This window comes from Xenopus laevis, chromosome 3L (assembly GCF_017654675.1).
Source record: "Xenopus laevis strain J_2021 chromosome 3L, Xenopus_laevis_v10.1, whole genome shotgun sequence".
In the NCBI taxonomy this organism is placed as follows: Eukaryota; Metazoa; Chordata; class Amphibia; order Anura; family Pipidae; genus Xenopus; species Xenopus laevis.
The window spans coordinates 144,855,801-144,880,912 of record NC_054375.1 but is presented as its reverse complement, the minus strand read 5'-3'; the positions used below and the strand labels follow the sequence as shown (position 1 = coordinate 144,880,912).

Sequence of the window (25,112 nt, the reverse complement as noted above, 5' to 3'; positions counted from 1 at the left end):
AAATAAAGAGGCTCAAGATGAGAAGGATTCTGGGAGGATAATAAGCTTATGTTACCAGTTACATCTAGTACAACAAGATAACCTGATCTTGTCAGTGGCAAAAAAAGCACTGCTGCTGTGTATTTACCAAGGAGCAATCCAGAAAAACTTTTAGTACGTCCAGATGATGTTTTTATTTATGAAGAAGGACCTTGCTGGGAAAAGTAAAAAGTGATTTAATTATGGGATGATCAAAGTGACCAATAGGTTTGGCATACCTCCCAACTGTCCCGTTTTTAGAGGGATAGTCCCTCTTTTGACAGCTCAACCCGCAGTCCCTCATTTGTACAGGAAAGTCCTGTTTTTCTCTGCACCGAACAGCCAGAAAACTTAATTGGATTTTGGCAGAGAGCCCAGAACAGCCACTAGGTGCACTTGGAAACTTTGTAACAATTTCAGATAAGCAAATAAGTAATTGTAACAATATTAGATAACAGGTCCCTTGGGAAAAGTTAGACTCACAGCTTAAAGGGCAATTCACCTTCATTAGCAAAACTGTAATAACTGAAAGAAAATCACAGAAATGTGTTCAAACTTTCATAACCTGCCCAATTTTGTAAAATGAACATGGTAATTATGGGTATGGCCACAAAAATGGGCGTGGTAAAAAAAATTGATGCATAGCGCGGTAACTTTTTTGTCCCTCTTTTTGTTTCCAAAATGTTGGGAGGTATGGTTTGGTTTGCACCCAGGGCCGGATTTACATAGCGGCACCCCTAGGCCTGCTGCACTTCATCATCCCTGTCCCCTTCCCTTCATTTATGCACATGCACAAATTTTCATTATCAACTCAGGAGCTCGGGAGCATGCGGTGATGGTACAGTTTCCACCTTTTCTGGAGAAAAATACCGGCCTTTCTGTATATTTATCTTTTTTCCCAATTAATAACATTGGGAACATCCATCATTTTTACCGGCCAGGCCAATAAAATAGTAGCCAGGTGGCAACCCTAGGTGATGGGCACATTGGAAATTTAAAAAATGATTGTATCTCATGATCAGCCCCAGAACTTCTGAACCAATGTGGGTGTGGTTGGGCTTCATGCTGCCCCCTGAAATCCTGCCGCCCTAGGCCCGGGCATTGATGGCCTTTCCACAAATCCGGGCCTGTTTGCGCCACTGATTTAAACCTACATATTTGCAGGGAAAGACGCCCCTTTAGGCCTGGCCCAAAAGGGTTCTGGACAGGAAAAGTGGCATTAAAGTGGGCATAGCTGCAACTCTGTCTTTTTAAATAATTTTGTTTAAGTGCAATGCACTGTGTTTATCACAAGTAAGCTTTTACTGCCTTTAAGGCAACCACTGCTGTAAGAAAACTTTCTCCACCCTATCATGACATCACTTCCCTCTTGCTACACGCCTCCCTCTAACGTTACATGCTGTTGTGTGTGGGTTTTTTTTTTAACTTCCGCCCTTAGTGAAGCCACAGAGGAGCTGTCAAATTCTGTCACTTCTGCCCACCCACCCACGTGACTGTTCCCTTTCGTCTCATTCATCTTCGCTGAGAGCTCGGTGAGTGGGGGCGCGGGCTAGTGGTCCTGGACATGTAGCTCTAGTGACGTCACTAGTGTGTGCGTGTGAGCCGTCTCGAGACTGTAACCGGGATTCCATTCATTCTATAGGCGATGGGTGGGCAGAACCATTGAGTTATACACGGATAGGGGGGGGGGGGTGAGCAGCGGGACTTGAACTGTTACTGGAACCCTATATTAATTTATATGGGATGCCCTGCTCTTCCCTTAGGGACAGCTCACAGAAGCACCATGTTATTGTAGTACTTTTAATTGCATGCGTGCTGCGGACTGCACTGCTTTCTAAACAGCCATGAATAACGCAATGCTTATTGGCAATGAGGCATGAGAGTGCTTCTATAATAAGGCACCGATACCTGTAGCTCTCCAGTTGTGTAGCTCAAATACCTCTTTGATCATCCCCTCCTCCTGTGAGTTAATGGAGAATTCTGGGAATTGTAGTTCTGCAGCAGATGTTCAAAAATGTGTAATCCCCAGGGTCTCAAGGGGAAGTTCACCTTTGCTTTTACCTTTAGTTTGTTATAGATGGACCTGTTCTAAGATATATTTGTTTTTTGGGGTTTTGTGAATTGTTTTACATGGGGTAGTGGGTCACTGAACCCCGCAACAGGGGCACTAACTGTAAGGCTTCAGTTTTACTGTTACAGCTATGGGACCTGTTATCCAGAATGCCTCGGGACCCGGACCTGGGGTTTTCCAAATAATGGGTCTTTCCGTAGTTTGGAGCTTCATCCCTTAAGTCTAATAGAAAATCATGTAAACATTAAATAAACCCAATAGGCTGGTTTTGTTTCCAGTAAGGATTAATTATATCTTAGTTGGGATCAAGCACAAGCGACTGTTTTATTATTACAGAGAAAAAGGAAATCATTTCTAAAAATTTGGATTATTTGGATAAAATGGAGTCTATGGAAGACGGCCTTTCCGTAATTCAAAGCTTTCTGGATAATGGGTTTCCAGATAACGTTTCCCGTTCCTATATATCTATAAAAGTTGTAAATTAATTTATAATATCTACATCATGGGGGATGGCCTTTCCATAATTCTGAACTTTCTGGATAACAGGTTTCTGGATAATGGACCTGTATTACAATTCTTTATTTCTCTCCTAAGCCCCTCTACTGTTTATCTTCCATTTTTCTCTTAAAGGGGTGATTCACCTTTAAGTTAACTTTTAGTATGTTATAGAATGGTCAATTCTAGGCAACTTTTCAATTGGTCTTTGTTATTTATTTTTTTTTAGAGTTTTTTTAATTATTTGTCTTCTTCTGACTCTTTCTAGGTTTCAAATGGAGGGTCACTGACCCCGTCTAAAAATCAAATGCTCTGTGAGGCTACAAATGTATTGTTATTGATACTTTTTATTACTCTTCTTTCTATTCAGGCCTCTCCTATTCATATTCCAGTCTCTTATTCAAATCAGTGCATGGTTGCTAGGGTAATTTGGACCCTAGCTACCAAATGGCCGCAATTGCAAACCGGAGAACTGCTGAATAAAAAGCTAAATAACTCAAAAACCACAAATAATAAAAAATGAAAACCAATTGCAAATTGTCTCAGAATATCACTCTCTACATCAGACTAACAGTTCATTTAAAGGCGAACAACCCCTTTAATCTGCTCCCTGGTTGTTAGGGTTATTCACCCCTAGCAACCCAAAAATATATAAATAATATTTTTAAAAAATGACTAATTGGCAAATTAACTAAGAAATCTGTTGTCGTTGCCAGAACTAAAAATTTTTTTGAACTACCCTGTTAAATGGCTGGATTTAGGGACATCGCCGTTAGTAAATCTCATAGCTCATAGGTTAAAGCCTCGCTTTAAAGGTGTGAATCTCTGAAGACATAAAGTAAATAGTCAAGGCCTTTATTAGCTATGTATTGTAAGAAATAAGATGACTTGACTTTGCTATTTTTTCAGCGGAAATATGGTGTAATATTGCCTGTAAGACCCACTACAGAATTTCCTCTTTTGTTATGGGCTCATTTCTGCTACATTATGCTCTGTTATATTTATATTTAATATATCTGCTTTCCATTCCATTCCATATTCTAAAGTCTCGTGGCATTTTTCTTTTTTTTGTATCTTTTTTTCGATTAACTCTTTTCAGTTTCAATTGCACGAAGGTGTCTCCAGGTTTTCAGTGGTATAAACAATAGAAACACTGGTGGAGTCATTCGCAATCACATGTGCAATGTTGTCCCAGTGCAGTAACCTATTGGAGGGTTATGTAATAAAAGACACTAAGTTTGCCCAAGAGCAGCAACCAATCAGCAGGAGGCATTTGCTGGTCACCTGATTAAACGCAAACATCGGTTGCTATGTGTTCCTGCTCTTGGGCAACTGTAGTACCTTTTATTACATATGGAGATTACATTTATTATTGTAACTGCAACAGGCCAGTCCGATATATTCTATTGTAATGACCTCTCACCCAAAGGACCCGGGTGGGTGTGGAGGTACAAGCCTGTCAGCTTTCCTGCCAACCACCCCAGTTTTAAAGGGGAACTATCACGAAAATGAAAATTGTATCTACTGAAATAAGAAACTTTATAAATGCAATAAATTAAAAATTCTGTACCATTTCTGAAATAATCAAATTCATATTCACTATTCCTCTCTCGCCATCTGTTTCTCTTCATGCAGCAGTTGGGGGTCAGATATTAATTGACAGTTAGATCCAATATATCTTATAGGGGGGCTCCTTTTGCCTTGAAGATGTATTAGAGCTCACTCTATTAAAAGCACCAAACATCATGTCTCTCTACATGCAGGATTTGTGCAAAAGGCAGTTATTTTGTTTGTACTGGAATCAGTTATTTGACTGAGCTCTGATACATCTGCTAGGAAAGGAGCCCCCCTATAAGATATAATGGATCTAACTGTGAATGAACATCACCCAATTGCCGAATGAAGACAGAATGAAGAGAAAAAGATGCTGAGAGAGGGATAGTGAAGATAAACTTGATTATTTCAGAAACAATGCAGAATATTTAATTGATTATATGTACAAAGTTTCTTATTTCAGTATGATGAAGCTTATATTAATTTTTCATTTCCATGATAGTTCCTAATCTGCCCTTGCAAGGCCCACATTGGAGTAAAAGGCACCCCATGTATGCACCAATCACCTCCTAGTGCTTGTAAACTCAATGCTTTTGGGGGGGCCTACCTATGGGGGACTGTCACCCCAACTGAGACCGGGACATTGGCAGGATTACCGTTTGTTCCACCCTAATAGTTGCATGGTTGGCTGAACTCCATGAGCGCTTTTGTAGGATGGTGTCAGATTGTATCCTACATATCGGATGTTGTCTGTTGGGTTAAAATATAATAGGACTGATACAAAAATTGGATGTGTAAACTACTTGTAAAATGTTCCACCCGCCACAACACGACTGTCCAATGTGAACGCTGCGTCTTCATTCGACGAGATAAAAAACGGATGGCGTTGGAAAGACATTTTTTTCTCAGTGAAATATATTTGTAAACGCGTGAACTTAAGACTCCATCCGACTTTACATTGTAGCCTAGGGGCATCAGATTTTGTAGCATCCTTTAAGGGTAGAACTACACGGACATTTTCGGCGACGCGCTGTGACAAAACGCGGACGTCAAATCGCATGCGACTTCCACGTGTTTCTACCCTTAAAGGGCATGTAAAGTGTAAAATAGAATAAGGCTAGAAATGCTGTATTTTGTATACTAAATATAAACATGAACTTACTGCACCACAAGCCTAATCAAACAAATAATTTATGCTTTCAAAGTTGGCTACAGGGGGTCACCATCTTGTAACTTTGTTATACATCTTTGCAAGACTAAGACTGTGCACATGCTCAGTGTGGTCTGGGCTGCTTAGGGATCATCATAAACAAAGATGATTGAGTTCTGCATGGCTGGGAAGTAAGGTGGGGGCTCCCCCTGCTGTTCATAAGTATGATTGTTTCCCTGCTCAGCAGTTAGGGACCATCTGACAATTCCTATCCACAGCAGTAAATGAAGGGAGAATTTCACTGCATACAGTCAGGTTTCTTATAAAAACAGTACACATTTTTTTTATTAAAGTATATTGGAGATAGGTTTCTTTTTCATTAAAGAAAGTAAAAATGGGATTTTATTTTTTTTGCCTTTACATGCCCTTTAAAGCTTGTGCTGTTGCGCGGCGTTGCATGGAGAATCAGATAAAATCTGACCTACAAAATCTGATGAAAAAAACGCTCGTGGAGTTCTACCCTTAGGAGCAGTTTAATGGGTATCAAGTGTTTCTGTCAGTAGTCTCCTCTCTTGGCTCCACTAATAAGCGAGTGTATTGCGATCCCATTCCCCTAAGGGGCATATTTATCAAGGGTTGAATTTCTAATTGAAAAAACTTTGAAATTCAAAAAGACCCACCGAAATTAAGTTGAAGTTTTTTTTTGGTCGAATAGGTCAGTTTTCAATTGAATAGGTCCGTATTTGGCCGAACTCGAATCGTAAGAATCAAAGTAATAGCGCATTTGATCGAATTCGATTCTACATTTTCCCCAAAAAAACCTTACATTTTTCAAAGTCCACCAATTGACTCCAAATAGGTTCTAGGAGGTCCCCCATAGGCTAAAACAGCAATTCGGTAGGTTTTAGGTGGCGATTGGTCAAAGTCGAATTTTTAAAGAGACCGTACATGATCAATTTCGATAATCGAATTTTCAATTTTTTTTGCAAATTTGAATCGAATTTAGACTATTTCCTAGTCTAAGTATACAAAAATAGCTCGAAATTCGAATTTTTTTTAATTTGAAAATTCACCTCAACCTTTGATAAATCTGCCCCTAAATGTCTGGCTCCACTTTGCTTGAATATAAGCAATTAAAGCTGCAGCTTCTAAAGAGACTCAGTCCTGTTGATGTGATTTATATTTGTGTTCTTTATATTTGCTCTTATATTATGTCGTACTTGTAGCTGCATCCCCGCCCCGGTCACTCAAGATGGAATTCTAGACAACTCTGTGTTTCCTTCTTTGTGAGTTTATGGAGTTTGTGCAGTTTAGGGAATGCAGCACGTTAAGGGCAGACACACGTGGAGATTCTGTCTCTGGTGTTTCAATCTGGCAGATTAGTAATTCAGGTGCAGATTCTGAACTGTTACAATTTTGCAACATCTCGGGGGGTTATTTATCAAAGGTTGAATGTCAGAGTTTTTTAATACCTCGAATGAACTTGAATAAACTCACAACTGGAATGGTATCTTATTTAAGGAAAAACTTGAATGGAAAAAAGCCAATTCTTTGAGTTCGAGGTGCAAAACCCAAAAACTAGAATTAATTTAGTTTTCGGCGGGTAAAAAAACTTGATGTAATTATTCCAGTTTTTGGGCAAAATCCTCCAAAAAAACTCAAATATCATGAAGGCTATTAACATCTTCAAATGGTTGAAGGGACCTCTGCCATTGACTCCTACATGACCTTGACAGGTTTTAGATGGAGTATTTTAGGATTCAAGCAATTTTCAGAATCGGTGTATAATAAATCTCGAAAAATTCTATTTTTTTTTTTAACTCAAAAATGAGTTTTGACCCAAAAAATCAACTCAAAAACTCGAATTTTCATGGAAAACACAACCCGAACCTCAATAAATAACCCAATTGATTTTTATTATTGGTTTTTGAGTTATTTAGCTTTTTATTCAGCAGCTCTCCAGTTTGCAATTTCAGCAATCTGGTTGCTAGGGTCCAAATTACCCTAGCAACCACTGATTGATTTAAATAAGAGATTGGAATATGAATAGGAGAGGCCTGAATAGAAAGACGAGTAATCAAAAGTAGCAGGTTTACAGAGCATGTGTTTTTAGAAGGGTTCAGTGACCCCCATTAAACTATAAAAAATAAATAATGAAGACCAGCCCTCCTCTTGGGTGATGGTGCAAGGATAAAGGCTCATGTAGCAGTACTTTAGCGTTGGATACAAATAAGGGAAAGCATCAGAATAAGCAGGAACTCTTAAATCATTACAAATCATTAATTAGACAGACAAGACTTGGGGAGGCCCATTTATCAAAGTCCGAATTTATCTCAATATTTTCTGAAAAAGAACTCCGACCAATTCCACAAAGTTTTTTTTTTCTCCATATTCATTAATGCACTTTCCCGGGAAAAAAAACCCGAAAAAAATGGGCAAAAAATGAAACTTTTTAGAATTTTCCACTAGAAAACTCAGATTTTTTTCAGATTTTTGCCCAAAAACCACGAAATCTTCATATTATTGCACAAAACCCAGTGCAGATCAAAATATCTTTGGGACTTCTCCCACTGACATGCAACCTTGGCAAGCCTGAGTTGGCCGGATTTTCGGATTTGGCCTTTTTCCATTCTCGGAGTATAAATAATTTGTGGTTTTTATTCCACTAAAAATTTGAATTTTATACTAAAAAACACAAATTTTTCAGGTTTTTGGCATTCTGAGTTTAGTAAATATCCCCTTTGGTCTTATTCTGATGTATTAGTAGGGCATCAATAAGCAAATATGTGTATATATTTATATATATATATATATATATATATATATATATATATATATATATATATATATATATATATATATATATATATATATATATATAAATATATTCACTTCTCTCTCTCCTTAGGTCTGTGATGTCCTCGTCTCGTCAGATCTGTGTGTTTCCTTCGCCTGCAGAGCTTGCGCTCTCCCTGTCTCAGCTGCTGGTTCATGAGTCCCAGGGCACCTGTAGCTTCCGGCTGGCTTTATCTGGTGGGAGTCTGGTGCAGCTGCTAAGCCGGGAGCTCCCGAAGACCGCGGGGCTCAATACAGCCGGGTGGAAAGTCGCCTTCTGTGATGAAAGGCTGGTGCCATTTTCAGATCCCGAAAGTACATACGGCGAGTATAAAGTGAGTACGGAACACCCCAAAAAAGTCATCCACAAGGCTGGTATCTGTTTAAAACATATGTCCAGCTTGCAGATCTCAATTGACCCAATTTATTGACCCATTTATCAGTATTACCCCCATCCTACCTGATTTTTGGGAAGGATCATTAGGACACACACACACTACTCATTTATAACACAGACATAGATTCATGGAGGGGCTCCCCTATGCAGTATCCAGTAATACATGGCTGTATAAAGTCCTGCTCATACTCTGTGCTGTTGCACCTGCAAGTCTGGATACTGAGAAGCTTCAGGGAGCAGGTCATCCAAACATGTTGCCAATTCTGCAATATTAAACGACTGCAGATACTGAAGTGCCAGGCCTTTCTCCTTTCTCATAGCTATCCGTTATCCAGATACAGAGAACGCCTTGTTTAAATACCTGATATCGGTTTTCGTTAAACGTTGTCTTGGAACAGTCCTCTCAGTCTCCGCTGCTCCGGGTATTGCCCAAGGGAGACCAATCAGGACACCCCAGATGCAGCGATAGAGTTTTACAACATTGACAAAGCAGAAGAAAACTGGTTTTCTTTTAATTAAAGGGGTGGTTCACCTTTAAGTTAACTTTTAGTATGTTATAGAAGGGCACATTTTGAGCAAATGTTCAATTGGTGTTCGTCAATTGGTGTTCGTTATTAATATTTTTTTTATAGTTTTTGAATAATTTGCCTTTTTCTTCTTAATCTTTCCAACTTTTAAGGGTAAGGCCACACTGGGCATTTTGGGGAGATTTGGTCGCCTCGCCTTTGCGGTGGCCTATCTCCCCAAACGCCTTCCCTCACTCTGCGGCAGCTAAAATGAAAAATCGCCGGCGCTAATCACACGCGGCGATTCGTTTTCCGGAGTTGTCCGAAGTTTTGTTTGTGAAGCAGTTTTGAGGAAGAAGTTGCCTCACGAGTGGCAGTTATCTCAACATTTCAAAGAGGCCGTCCACTGATTACATTTTTCTGGAGGGGGTTTACACGTCCTTTAAAACCATTAAGCAGGGATGCAATGAGGCAATATACAGGGGCAGTGGCCAGCTCCATCTTGTGGCTCCCACCCTTTTTGGCTGTAGTCAGGTGGTCCCAGTGGTGACCAATGGAGGGGCAACAAAGGTTTGGGAGTTTTACTTTGAAAGCAGCAAGTAAGTTGCAGGTACAACTTAGTCTCTGTGTAAAATGTATAATGAAGCAATAGAATTCTTAATGAATCAGACGAAAATTGAGCATAGGACTGGCCAGATATGGGATGACTTTGACGTAGTTGGCCAGCTTAAATATATTGCACTATATGGACAAACAATCCCTGTTTTGTTTAAAGGGTAAGGCATTTTTCAGTAGTTTAAGCCACAATATGTTTAAATGTTTCTTTAAAAAATAAGTGTAAAAAATGAGAATGTACCAGTGCATTATACTATAGAAGAATTGTGTTTATAAAAGTAGTGTTTCAGGCTGATTTATTGAATATTTCTGCAAAAACCCTAATAATCCCTCCCTTCTCTTCTTCCTGCTCCCTGAATTCCCAGGCTGTACACTCCGCTCACTGCACTGTAGGACAGGAACCAATCAGCAGCTAGCAGGACCTGATAGGGAACTGAAGTCTGTCTGTGCTTGTGTGACTGCAGAGCTGTGATTGGCTGTCCCCCTCCTACTGTGCTTCAAGCAGGGACTGTTAGGACACGCCCACCCCTCATTTGAAACACAGACAGGGACCAGAGAACATCTATAGGGCGCTCTAATCAAGGGGCTATTTGTAAAGATAATATTAAGTTTTAGCACCATGTAAAAGCAACACCATATATTACTTCTAATTGCCTACAAAATTAGGGTTTTTTCATTTATCCTATATGTCTCCTTTAATATATTGACAATGGGTGCAGAGGACCTCTTGTATTTGTCTATAATAATCAGGGGCCCCATGGTGGGCAGCGCCCTGCTAACTTAGTACGGGCATGGGATCCGTTATCAGGAAACCCATTATCCAGAAAGCTCAGAATTATAGAAAGGCCATAGACTCCATTTTATACAAATAATCCAAGGTTTTAAAAAGTATTTCCTTTTACTCTGTAATAATAAAACAGTAGTTTGTACTTGATCCCAACTAAGATATAATTAATCCTTATTGGAAGCAAAACCAGCCTATTGGGTTTATATGATTCTCTAGTAGACTTAAGGTATGAAGATCCAAATTACAGAAAGATCTGTTATCTGGAATACCCCAGGTCCTGAGCATTCTGGATAACAGGTCCCAAACCTGTAGTATGGGGCCTCGTAAGCTGAACCATGAGCTGACATATCTTATAGACTACACAGATCCCATAACAATGTATTAATACAGATATTTTATCCTACTAAGCAAAATGTGACAGTTTTATAACTGCCAGGGAAGAGGCAGTGAAACCTTTATAAACAATTTGTATTTAGTGATGATTTAGGTCTCTCCAGAACCTTCCCTGTCTTAACACGAATGGAACACCTGCAGCTGTGAGGTCTGACCCAGTTCCACATATAATCAGGTTACACTGTTCAGTTACATCTGGAGCTGCTTTAAAGGAACAGTAACACCAAAAAAATATTTTTTATTTTTTTTTTAAGTAATTCATTTATAATGTACCATTGCCCTGCACTGGTAAAGTTTTTTGCTGGTTTCAGAAAGACTACTATAGTTTATATAAATAAGCTGTTGTTTAGCCATGGGGGCAGCCATTCAGAGGAGATAAGGCTCAGGTTTACATAACCGATAAGCTCTGTAGAATACAATGAGAACTTTTCAGTTATCTACTATTTAACCTGAGCCTTTTCTCTTTTTTCAGACTGAATGGCTGCCCCCATGGCTACACAGCAGCTTGTTTATATAAACTATAGTAGTACTTATCTGTTATCTACTGTGTATCCTGTGCTTGAATGGCTGCCCCCATGGCTACACAGCAGCTTGTTTATATAAACTATAGTAGTACTTATCTGTTATCTACTGTGTATCCTGTGCTTGAATGGCTGCCCCCTTGGCTACACAGTAGCTTGTTTATATAAACTATAGTAGTACTTGTTATCTACTGTGTATCCTGTGCTTGAATGCCTGTCCCCATGGCTACACAGCAGCTTGTTTATATAAACTATAGTAGTACTTATCTGTTATCTACTGTGTATTCTGTGCTTGAATGGCTGCCCCCATTGCTACACAGCAGCTTGTTTATATAAACTATAGTAGTACTTATCTGTTATCTACTGTGTATTCTGTGCTTGAATGGCTGCCCCCATGGCTACACAGCAGCTTGTTTATATAAACTATAGTAGTACTTATCTGTTATCTACTGTGTATCCTGTGCTTGAATGGCTGCCCCCATGGCTACACAGCAGCTTGTTTATATAAACTATAGTAGTGCTTATCTGTTATCTACTGTGTATTCTGTGCTTGAATGGCTGCCCCCATGGCTATACAGCAGCTTGTTTATATAAACTATAGTAGTACTTATCTGTTATCTACTGTGTATCCTGTGCTTGAATGGCTGCCCCCATTGCTACACAGCAGCTTGTTTATATAAACTATAGTAGTACTTATCTGTTATCTACTGTGTATCCTGTGCTTGAATGGCTGCCCCCATGGCTACACAGTAGCTTGTTTATATAAACTATAGTAGTACTTGTTATCTACTGTGTATCCTGTGCTTGAATGGCTGTCCCCATGGCTACACAGCAGCTTGTTTATATAAACTATAGTAGTACTTATCTGTTATCTACTGTGTATTCTGTGCTTGAATGGCTGCCCCCATTGCTACACAGCAGCTTGTTTATATAAACTATAGTAGTACTTATCTGTTATCTACTGTGTATTCTGTGCTTGAATCGCTGCCCCCATGGCTACACAGCAGCTTGTTTATATAAACTATAGTAGTGCTTATCTGTTATCTACTGTGTATCCTGTGCTTGAATGGCTGCCCCCATGGCTACACAGCAGCTTGTTTATATAAACTATAGTAGTACTTATCTGTTATCTACTGTGTATCCTGTGCTTGAATGGCTGCCCCCATTGCTACACAGCAGCTTGTTTATATAAACTATAGTAGTGATTATCTGTTATCTACTGTGTATTCTGTGCTTGAATGGCTGCCCCCATGGCTACACAGCAGCTTGTTTATATGAATTATATTAGTGTTTCTGAAGCAAACACACCAGTTTTACCAGTGCAGGGCAACACTGCATTATATTTTAATTACTTCAAAACACTTAAATTTTTCGCTGTTACTGTTCTTTTAACTTCTCAACACTTTATAAAACTCTCATGATCAGGGCTGCCATTAGAAATCACAGGGCCCCGTACAACATTATTTTTGGGGCCCCCTGGACCCAACCCCAGATCCCGTCCACTCCATATCACAGTTAAAAGACCACACAGACATCAGTGCTAAAAAAGGTAACCCCCCCACACACACATAAGTTATAAAAAGCTATTGATGGTCAGGGCCCCCTTATAAGTAAAAAAAAAAAAACTGTGGTGCCAGGCCCCCATAAGTTTTTTTTTTTAAAAAAATTGGTGGTCAGGGCCCCCCCAAAAAAATAATTGGTGACCAGGGCCCCCCTATAAGTTAAAAAAATAAAAACATTGGCGCCAGGTCCCCCGTAAAAGTTTTTTATACAAAAACATTGGTGCCCGGGCCCCCCTTACAAGTTAAAAAAAATTTGGGGCCCCAAAGAATATTTTTTTTAAAAAAACCTTGGCGCCAGGGCCCCCTTACAATTTAAAAAAATCTGGCCCCAAGAATATTTTTTAAAAAAACCTTGGTGTCAGGGCCCCCTTACATGTTAAAAAAAAAATTGGGGCCCCAAGAATATTTTTTAAAAAAACCTTGGTGCCAGGGCCCCCTTACAAGTTAAAAAAATTGGGGCCCTATAAATTTATTTTTTTAAAAATTGGTGGCAGTGGCCTATAGAGTATTTAAATAAAACATTGGTGGCCATGGGATTAAAAAAAAAACCCCACATTGGTGTTCAGTAGAATTGAACTCGTGGCTTCAGGACTTCAATTATAGCTGTTTTCGTGAATTCGGGTCTTTCCGCTGTTTCAGGACTTCGTCTGTTCGGCACTTCCACATTTGGCTGTTCGGGACTTCGATTGGGCGACACGGCTTCGGAGCTGTCAAGGGGGGCCAGGCTCTTTGAAAAGTGCAGCACTGCCGGGCCCCCCTTCAGGTCCGGGCCACTTGTCCCCCCTGATGGTGGCCCTGCTCATGAATAACTACCAGTCACATGACTTTATTATTATTATTATTAGTAAATTACCTAATTATGAAATGTTCAATAATCAAACACAGGAGATTTTCTCAGTGCTGACATTTATATGGTGTTACTTGCAATGAGGTGCCAAAAAAGGCGGTTTTAGGCATTTAGGCTCCGTTTCCAGCAGGAACAAATGTGATGAGAAACGCTAAAAATGCCTGTTGGATGCCATACACTATAGGGGAAGTATTTTGCTCTTTTATACCTTCCGTTCAGGCAGTTTATGATTTGACCTTCATTCCCAAATTTAAATAAATGCCTGCAGAAGCGTAACTAGAGGGGGACGGGCCCTGGTGCATGACGCGCACCCCCTGCTCCCCCGGTAGTTCCGCCACTGAATGCCTGGCTTTTAGTAAACAAAGTCCATTTGCCAATTTTTTTTCAATCTACCATATATGCTCAATCCCAACGATTAGTTGGCATTGAGCAAAACCCAGGGTTCCTTAGTATTTAAATTGACTAAATACAAATATTTAGGGCAGATTTATCAAAATGTGAGCTTAGATCTTAGTAAATGAAATCTCACCAATGTTCTATTCATTCCTATGGGATTTTTAGAATCGTACTTATCAATGGGTGACAGTTAGAATTCTATTTTTGATAAATATGGTTCTAAAAATCCCATACGAATGAAAAGAACGTGGGTACGTTTTTTTAAGGTCTAAATTCACATTCTGATAAATCTGCCATGTGACAAAACTGTCAAAAACGACCCCTTATTTCTCAAAGCCACACGTTTAAAGGGGTGGTTCAGCTTTAAGTTAACTTTTAGTATGTTATAGAATGGCTAATTCTAAGCAACTTTTCAATTGGCCTGCATTTTTTAAAATAGTTTTTGAATTATTTGCCTTTGTCTGACTCTTTCCAGCTTTTAAATGGGGGTCACTGACCCCACATCAAAAAAACAAATGCTCTGTAAGGCTACAAATGTATTGTTATTGCTGCCTTTGAGCGGACTGGTTGGCCCACAGTCCTCCACCCTGAAATACACCGATTTGTTTCTCCTCCATGACCAATACCCTCACCTTATGGATCAGATATAATAATTCTCCAATGTCTGCTTTCCATTTCAGCGCCAGCTGGTCCCCCTCGGGCTGCTTTCTGAGTCTCAGTTTGTGACTATTGACCCAACACTGCCTGTTGAAGAAGCCGCAGTGGATTATACCAAGAAGCTGCAGGAGGTAGGGACACAATTTGTGGGCATTCTGTGATATACTGTTATTCCTGTGGCCCCTGCTATATAAGTCTGCTTCATGGATTCTGCTCTTTGTATGTTCCACTGCATATTCCTACTGTGCTTTCTTCTGTGTGTGCTGCTTTTATTCCTGGGTATCACAGTGTACATCCAAAAGGCATTCAAGGTTTGGTTTTGGCACCTTATAAAATGGCTAATTCTAATCAACTTTTCAATTAGTCTTCATTATTATTATTATTATTTTTTATAGTTTTTTTTAATTATTTGCCTTCTTCTTCTGACTCTTTCAAGATTTCAAATGGGGGTCACTGACCCCATCTAAAAAACAAATGTTCTGTAAGGCTATACACGGGGCGGCATATTTATTAAAGATCAAATTTCGAATTCATGTGTTTTCTTTAACTCCCATAAATTGGAAATTCGACCAATCGAAATGTATTAATGAAATCGAATTTTTTCGATTGAAACGACCCGAAAACTCAGATCGAATTTCAATCAAATTTGATCAAACTCCGGAAAAAAAAAAAAGAATGTCAAGAAGGCTGCAAACATCTCGAAATTGATCCCTGGACCTCTCCCATTGACTTAAACAGCAATTCAGCAGGTTTTAGGTGTTGAATAGTCGAATTTGAATTCTTAAAGTATGATAAATCTCGAAAATTGGATTAGAATTTTTGAAAAAACTCGAATCGAATTTGGATAACTCCCAAGTTGAGAGTTTTGACGATAAAAAAAAAATTAGAAAATTCGAATTTAAATTTTTAATTCAACCCTTGATAAATCGGCCCCTTATTGTTGTTGCTACTTTTTATTACTCGTCTTTATATTCAGGCCTCTCCTATTCATATTCCAGTCTCTTGTTGAAATCAATGTATGGTTGCTAGGGTCATTTGGACCCTAGCAGCCAGATTGCTGAAGCTGCAAACTGGAGAGCTGCTGAATAAAAAGCTAAATAACTCAAAAATCAGATATAATAAAAAACAAAAACCAAGTTCAAATTGTCTCAGAATATCATTCTCTACAGCACACTAAATTAAACTCAAAGGTGAGCGACCCCTTTAAAACTGGATACTATATATACTAGGCCTGGAAAGTCTTTCACCTTCATTGGGGCAATACTGAACTTTAATCAGGGTTTTGTTTGTTTTTTTGCATGAAGAGAGAACCTTCCCTTAAAGTGGCACATTTGTTTGGGCAGCTCACACAGTTACGGATTCGTGGAAAGGCCACCAAAGCCCAGGCCTAGGGTGTCAGGATTTTAGGGGGCGGCATGCTGCCCAACCACATCTACATTGGTTAAAAAATACTGGGGGATGCACAGGAGACATTTTTTTTTAAATAGTTTTTTTTAATTTCCCATGCGCCAATCCCCATTGCTCATTGAAAATTTGCACGAATAAAGGGGAGACAAATGGCATTGAGCCTAGGGATGCCAGCCAGAGCTCATAGCCAGACACAGGAGGAGTTGCATTTATTCAAACAGAGAAGCTGTAGCCGACCCCCCCCCCCCCTCTCCAGCTCCCTTGACTGTCAGAAAAGCAGCTGGATGGGCAGACAACAGGGACAGACATGTCTGAATCAGCCCTGGATTAATGTATTTAATATCTAGCCAATGCTACTGGTGTTAGTCAGGCAGAAACTTGTTTTTTTTTGTGTTGTGTCTCTGGATGAATTATTGGATCATAATTAATGCCTTAGTAAGATGTTGCTTTAGCTAAACTCCCCTTTAACTGTCTCAGAGGCCTCTCTCTCTTTCTCTCACTCTCTCTCTTTCTCTCTCACTCTCTCTCTCTCTCTCCAGCTGTTCCCTGGTGACGACCTTCCAGTGTTTGACCTTGTGATTTTAGGAATCGGACCTGATGGACATACTGCCTCTCTGTTCCCAGGACACCCTCTTTTACAGGTATGAGCTTTATTATTATTATTATTATTATTATTAACATGTATTTATTGTATTGGATGCTATGGGTTACTGCACTATGGCAACTCTGCCCAGTGTTAGTAAATCATTACCCTTATCTCTTTGGGTGGCTGGCCACATGCTTCATTATCACCTACCATAGCTCATCTATTATTGTCTGCCTTTATCAGAACTGTGACTGGAACACAACAGGCTCTCACACACCCTTGCCTCCTTTAAAGGAGAACTAAACCCTAAAAATGAATGTGGCTAAAACTTCCATGTTTTATATAGTGAACTTATTGCATCAGCCTAAAGTTTCAGCTTGTCAATAGCAGCAATGATCCAGGACTTCAAACTTGTCACAGGGGGTCACCATCTTGGAAAGTGTCTGTGACACTCATGCTCAGTGGGCTCTGATTGGCTGTTGAGAAGCTAAGCTTAGGGCTCGTCACTAATTATGCAGCAGAAAATGAGCTTCCCTGGCTGTAATATAAGCTGATGCTACAGGTTTGCTGATTATTAAATTCTGATGCTAATTGCACCGGTTTCTGTGCTGCCATGTAGTAATTATCTGTATTAATTACTAATCAGCCTTATATTGTGACATTTCTATTCTATGTGTACTGTATATTGTGAGTGGGTCCCTAAACTCAGTAAGTGACAGCAGCACAGAGCATGTGCAGTGAATCAGCAGAAAAGAAGATGGGGAGCTACTGGGGCATCTTTGGAGACACAGATCTTTACTGCTAAAGGGCTGTGGTTGCCTTGGGCTGGTACAGAAGCACAAAACATAATGTACAACATTTCTAGCTACTTCTTTAGTTAGGCTTTAGTTCTCCTTTAAAAAAAGAGATGTCTGGTGGTAGAGGTTCGGTGTGTCCCCGAATGTTGCACCTCAGCATTACACGTATTGGGTGTACCTTGCTTGTAGCAGTTCTGTGTGCCATTGGATTTCTTTTCTACTGCCTTAATAAGAGTAGGGTGTGAATGAGGCGTAACACAGACAAGTGCCAAGTTTTTCACTCTATAAAAAGACGTATTATAAATCACTTGGCACTTATGTCAATCATTAAAAGGAATAATTTATGTGCGTTTGCTACACTTCAATATCATATAAACCATACAAGCACAGAGTTGTTAGGCCCAGGGGTATAAATATAACATTTCATAACCACAACCCATAATTCCTAGCTTCAATTTACAATGTAAAATAGCTTCCAGCTTGCAAATGCCAACTTGTTTCTCTCCTGTTCCTTGTTATAAAAACAAACCTTTCCTGCTTTTCTCTATCAAGGTGACCGATAAGGTTGTGGCCCCTATCAGTGACTCTCCGAAGCCCCCACCTCAGCGGGTTACTCTGACTCTTCCGGTTATTAATGCTGCAAAAATGGTGGTGTTTGTGGCCACAGGAGAGGGCAAAGCAACTATACTGAAGGTAAGTGTGCCTTGTGGTAGAGTCCTGCAGCGGCTCGGGTTGCCGCGGGTTACCCACAAAAAAAGGGGGTACCCTGTGGAATAAGGGTAAGGTTTTCAGGTGTGGGTGTAGATGCGGGTCTCATCTAAATTTCTTACCTTATCTTATATTGTCTATATTTCAGTCCTTTTAACATTTTACAAAACGTGTTTCTGTCCCGTCCACTTTTGATGGTCACGTTCCGGTTTGCAGGAACATCACGTCCTGTTTGATGGTGGTCAGCGGGTTGTGGGTTGGGTTGCGGATAAGGCAGTTGCAGGTCCTGGTCGGGTAGAGGATAATAGTGGGTAAATATTCGGGTTGCGGTTTGGGTCGCGGGTTCGGGTTTTAGAAATTGGTTCCGCGCAAGACTTTACCGTGTAGCTACTTCTGTCTGATGTCTCGGTTACAGCATGGTATGTCTGATGTTGGATAACTTGAGCTCGGCCAGAGCATTGCTGCAATTTGCAAAGAGAAATAGTTGTGGTGGGCTTGTCCTATTATTATTATTATTATTATTATTATTAACATGTATTTATATAGCGCAGCGCTGTACTGATTATTCCCCAGAAGGACAGTAGTAAGTGGGTAGCCAATCACAGCTTTGCCCATAAACAGAGGAAGATAAAATGCTGTGTCAGCTGCTGATTGGCTGGCTTCCCACTTTCAGGAAGTGGAATGGTTGAGAGAACAAACTGATTTTTAAGGCCCATGGGGTGATTTGACGGCGAATGTCGTCCTGCGGAAAACAGTGGTGTTGAAAAGCCCCTGTCTCTTGTTTGAGAATGTTTGAGCAGTGGCAGTCAAAATGCCTGTGTGAAATAGGCCTTAAAGGAACAGTTCGGTGTAAAAATAAAAACCTGAGTAAATGTGCAAAATAAAAAATGTTTCTAATATAGTTAATTAGCCAAAAATATAATGTATAAAGGCTGGAGTGACTGGATCTCTAACATAATAGCCAGAACACTACTTCCTGCTTTTCAGCTCTCTAACTCTGAGTTAGTCAGCGACTTTAAGGGGAGCCACATGGGACATAACTGTTCAGTGAGTTTGAAATTGATCCTCAGCATCCAGCTCAGATTCAAAAGCAACAGATATGACCCAAGTGCTTTCTTCTCAGTTCACTGATTGGTTACTTCCTGGTAATTAATCAATGGAAACCAAGAGAGCTGTAAAGCAGGAAGTAGTGTTCTGGCTATTATGTTACACATCCAGTCACTCCAGCCTTGTGATTGTACAGTAACACAAAAGGCACAATAAAGTCTAATTCCAAATATCTTTGTTTTGTAGGTTGTAGCATAACACAAATAAATGCCCTGCGCCATATACCTACATAGGTTGTAGCATTTCATTATCCAATCCATACTTTTAAAAGTGGCAATAACAATAAAAAAAGTAGCCTCACAGAGCAATAGTTTTTGGCTGCTGGGGTCAGTGACCCCCTTTTGAAAGCTGGAAAGAGTTGGAAGAAGGCAAATTAAAAAAAATATAAGAAATAAAAAATGAAGTCCAACTGAAAAATTGCTAAGATTTACCCATTCTATAACATACTATGCGGGGAAATTTAATAAAAGGCACTAAGTTTGCCCAGGGTAACTCAGAGCAACCAATCAGCAGGTAGCATTTACTAATCACTTGTTTAAATGCAAACATCTTATTGGTTGTGATGGGTTCCTGCATCCGGGCAAACTTAGTGACTTATATTACATATTGGGGTATAAGTTAATGTGAAGGCGAGCTACCCCTTTAGCACAAGTTGTTATGTTACATTCTATTTATACTATTTCAGCATGTGTGTCCCTAGAGGAATATAACGTGTATTTGTGTATTTCTCATAGCGTATACTACAGGGAGAGGAATCGGACCCTTTGCCTGCAGCCCGGGTCTATCCTGTTCATGGGAAGCTGCTGTGGTTCCTGGATGAGCCGGCAGCTCGGGAGTTAACGTGCCCAGTGGAAAAGCACTCGGTTCTGTAAAGTCTCTCCAGACACAGAGGCTCCCAGAATATTATCATTATCAGGGTCTGGAGCCACACAACCTGTACTCTGTGGTACCTGGCATGGGCAGAGCCAGAACAAGAGCCGAAGGCAGAATCCAGGCCACGTGCAGAGTGTAGGTCAGGAACAGGCACACAAACTTAAATTCAGCAAACGGAGTATGGAGGGAATGATAGAGAAAATTGAAGCCTCAAGAACAGTCACTTCCAGGTCAAGAGCAAGAGCCAAAGAGAACAGTAACCAGAGAGTCCTAGCCACGGAAATAAATCTCTGACCTCTATGACCTCAGACGGAACCAGGAAAGCCACGAAAACTCTGAATCACTGTTGGAAAACCAAGCATACAAACAACAGGAACATTAATGGAACCACAGCATCCACAATCATCTGTGACTTGCAATAAACCACAAAGCCCAAAGTAGCCTTAATAAGTGCCGCTCGGGCCCAGACTGGGATACAAAATAGGTCAAGCCATTTAAAGGGATACTGTCATGGGAAAAAAAGTTTTTCAAAGCACATCGGTTAATAGTGCTGCTCCAGCAGAATTCTGCACTGAAATCCATTTCTCAAAAGAAAAAACTGTTTTTTTTTTATATTTAATTTTTAAATCTGACATGGGGCTAGACACATTGCCAGTTTCCCAGCTGTCCCAAGTCATGTGACTTGTGCTCTGATAAACTTCAATCACTCTTTACTGCTGTACTGCAAGTTGGAGTGATATCACCCCCCCTCCCTTTTCCCCCAGCAGCCTAACAACAGAACAATGGGAAGGTAACCAGATAGCAGCTCCCTAACACAAGATAACAGCTGCCTGGTAGATCTAAGAACAACACTCAATAGTAAAAACCCATGTCCCACTGAGACACATTCAGTTACATTGAGAAGGAAAAACAGCAGCCTGCCAGAAAGCATTTCTCTCCTAAAGTGCAGGCACAAGTCACATGACCAGGGGCAGCTGCCCCAGTCATGTGACTTGTGCTTTATTACTGTACTGCAAGTTGGAGTGATATCACCCCCTCCCCCCCCAGCAGCCTAACAACAGAACAATGGAAAGGTAACCAGATAGCAGCTCCCTAACACAAGATAACAGCTGCCTGGTAGATCTAAGAATAGCACTCAATGGTAAAATCCAAGTCCCACTGTGACACATTCAGTTACATTGAGTAGAAGAAACAACAGCCTGTCAGAAAGCAGTTCCATCCTAAAGTGCTGGCTCTTTCTGAAAGCACATGACCAGGCAAAATGACCTGAGATGCACCTACACACCAATATTACAACTAAAAATATACACTTGCTGGTTCAGGAATTAATTTTTATATTGTAGAGTGAATTATTTGCAGTGTAAACTGTGTAATTCAGAAATAAAAACGACATCATAAAAATCATGACAGAATCCCTTTAAGTACACAGAGTCACCCCCCAGTTCAATAAGTAGTGAGGCCTATGGCATTTTACTTACTTGCCAGAACCCACATATTGCCAGTCTGGGCCTGGTACCACTAAATAACCATAGACTACATCACCATGCCAAGTGCTCTCTGAACCTCTCTTTTCCATTTGTTGGATCTGCCTGCTTGCATCCCTAAAAATCTGCTCCCCTCTAGGATCTGCCCCTTGGTGGAGGCACCACTGAGACCATTTGCTTCCAATCGATTTGCACATTGCAACTGTATCATGTGACCGCACATACAATAAAGAACCAACGAGTTAACACAAAGTGTGATTGTCTTTAGTGTCTTGCTCACACTGCATGTATAAAATGCATTGTAGGGCAGTAGTCCCCAAACTGTGGGGCAGCACCCCTGAAAGGGTTTGTGGCAGTGGTGAGGGAGGGGGCTCAGCCAGTTAGGTGAGAATTGGGGAGAATGCCAACTTGCTCTCATAAATAGTACCGTGTCACAATCACGGTGACATCAGCGGATGTGACATCACAACGCAACATGACATCATTCCGCTCCTTCAGCACTGGTAACCCCCACTGCTGCCGCCAGATTTCTATGGAAAGGATCCAGCGGTAGGGAAAGTGTTTTTTATTTACCATATAGGCATCCAAGGGCTGCCTCTTTAAAGGAAAACTATACCCCTTGAATAATGTAGGTCTCTATGAAAATATATCACATAAAACAGCTCATATGTAAAACCCTGCTTCATGTAAATAAATCATTTTTATAATATCCTTTTTTAGAAGTATGTGCCATTGGGTAATCACAAATAGAAAATTGGCTTTTTAAAAAACAAGAGCCGCCCCCTGGGATCGCAGGATTCACAGTGCACACAAATACACCAAACAAACCATATGTTAGATCACATGAGCCAATTAGCAGACAGAGTTGTGTCTTTTGCTTCCACACTTCTTCCTGTTACAGTTAGAGCTGCAGTATTTCTGGTCAGGTGATCTCTGAGGCAGCACACAGACCATCACACAATGGTGGTTCAAGGCAATATTTACTTAAATATATATACCAGTTTGATAAGATTCTTTAATATGGCACTTATATGTCAATTTAGTCCAAATAAGATGCACTCACAGGTCTTAGGAAAAAGCAAAAAGTCTTTAATGTGGGCACAAAAACTGACGTTTCGGCTGGAACACAAGCCTTTCTCAAAGTGAAACAGCAATGCAAAATGCAAGTTATTATACAGAGTGTGACTTGCAGGGATTGTGTGATGTGTAACTTTTCCATAGGTAGGGAAGTGTAAACGCAAGTTAAGAATAAGCCAACCCAGAATGTCATATCAAGTGTGAGGTCTAAACCGCAAATTCAAATATACCAATCACAAGTGTTAAAATGTTAATCAAGTGATAAAGAAAACATCAAATTGGAGTCCCCGGAATCCAGCGTTCTGCGTAGTGTAACAATATACCAGTGTTATTAAAACCATAAAACATCACAATATATATACACAGAGGTGATTATGGTTTTAATAACACTGGTATATTGTTACGCTACACGGAACGCTGGATAAATATTTTCTTTATCACTTGATTAACATTTTAAATGTTGGTCACTCTTTACTGCTGTACTGCAAATTAGAGTGATATCACCCCCTCCCTTCCCCCCAGCAGCCCATCAGCAAAACAATGGGAAGGTAACAAGATAACAGCTCCCTGGTATATATAAGAACAGCACTCAGTAGTAAAAATCCATGTCCCACTGCGACTCCCTCAGTTACATTGAGTATAAGAAACAACAGCCTGCCAGAAAGCAGTTCCATCCTAAAGTGCTGGCTCTTTCTGAAAGCACATGACCAGGCAAAATGACCTGAGATGCACCTACACACCAATATTACAACTAAAAATAAAATACACTTATTGGTTCAGGAATGAAATTTTATATTGTAGAGTGATTTATTTGCAGTACAAACAGTGTAATTTAGCAATAAAAACGACACCATAATATTATAACAGAATCCCTTTAAATAGTTACAATTGTATCTTTGCTTATTATAAATTGTTACAAATGTATCTAGGTGCAGGTGCTGAGTATTCTGGGCTCTCTGCCAAAAGCCTCTTGTTTAAGTTTTATAAACTTTGATCTCCTGCACTGACTTCAGAAAAAGATACAAATAGAAACTTGGGACATCTCAGTAAAAAACCCAGGACTGTGGGCTGAGGTGTCAAAATCGGGACTGTCCAGCAGAAAATAGGACTGTTGGGAGATATGACTTTAATTTTTGTATCTTTCCAGGCCATCTCCACCTGATTTTTCATTCTTTATCTTAAGGTGAACTACCCCTTAGGGTAGGGCTCGACGAGCGATTTTGTCGCAATCCGATGCACTGCGACAAAACGCATGTGACAAAAATAAGGCAAGAGATAGAATTGTCGCATGGTGTCGCAGCGTTGATCCGACGCGATCCGACTGTCGGATGCAGACGCTGTGCTGCGTGTGCATCCAACAGTCGGATCGCGTCGGATCAACGCTGCGACACCATGCGACAATTCTATCTCTTGCCTTATTTTTGTCGCATGCGTTTTGTCGGATCGCGACAAAATCGCCCGTCGAGTCCTACCCTTAAAAGTAAATAGTGCTGATTTAAACTATTCGAGAATGACCTGTTCTCTGTGGGTGGCTCTGGCTTTTTTTTTTTTAGGTTAGTAAAACAATAGGAGCATTATGGGAGGTGCTCGGTGACTTGTGCTCACAGTCATGTGAGCACAAGTCACATGACTGGGGGGCACCTGGAAACTGACAATATGTCAAGCCCCATGTCATATTTCAAAATCTGATTTTATCACTATTTACAAATCAATAAGTTTTTTTAAAAAAAATAAATAAATAATAATGATAGTTCAAAAGATGTGCTGCGCATATTAAATACATAATGTCCCCATTAAAGAAGTTTGAACTTATGGATGTGACCATCATAGGGAATCACATGGTCATAATGGATCCATTATAATGCACGTACAAAAGAAACATTTGTGGGAGTATATTGATAGGCATCATCATCCTGGTAGGAAGGACTGGATGAAGTATGACCGACAGTGAGGTAAGGACGTTAACTTAGCTTGGTGCACCCTCCGTGACTAAGTTCTCGCGAGAAGTGAAGACAATGGCGCACACCGCGTACCAAACTGACCCATTACGTTTGCCTTGACAAAGCTTCTAAGCGAAATGCGCGTCTGCGTTCCCTGAATTTTAATTGGATTTCGGTCTCCTGATTCAAATCAATTTTTTCCTTTTTAAACTTACCTTATAGAGTAACAGTCTGGTCTGGATTATAACGGATGTGGGGTAAAGCCCTTCTGGGTCAAATCCTACTTCTCTTTACCATCTCTTATTCTTCTTTCCATTCTAAGGGGCCGT

At 40.2% G+C, this 25,112-nt stretch overlaps 1 protein-coding gene across 1 annotated transcript; it reads left to right on the top strand.

The window, feature by feature from the left end:
- Positions 1 to 1,449: 1,449 nt before the first annotated feature.
- Positions 1,450 to 20,870, top strand: pgls.L (6-phosphogluconolactonase L homeolog). Its single transcript, XM_018253643.2, has 6 exons — positions 1,450 to 1,550; positions 8,197 to 8,458; positions 14,828 to 14,935; positions 16,751 to 16,852; positions 18,147 to 18,287; positions 20,144 to 20,870. Exons 2-6 carry the CDS (start codon positions 8,204 to 8,206, stop codon positions 20,279 to 20,281), a joined length of 744 nt encoding a protein of 247 aa, XP_018109132.1. The 5' UTR covers positions 1,450 to 1,550; positions 8,197 to 8,203; the 3' UTR covers positions 20,282 to 20,870.
- The last annotated feature ends 4,242 nt before the right edge of the window (positions 20,871 to 25,112 follow it).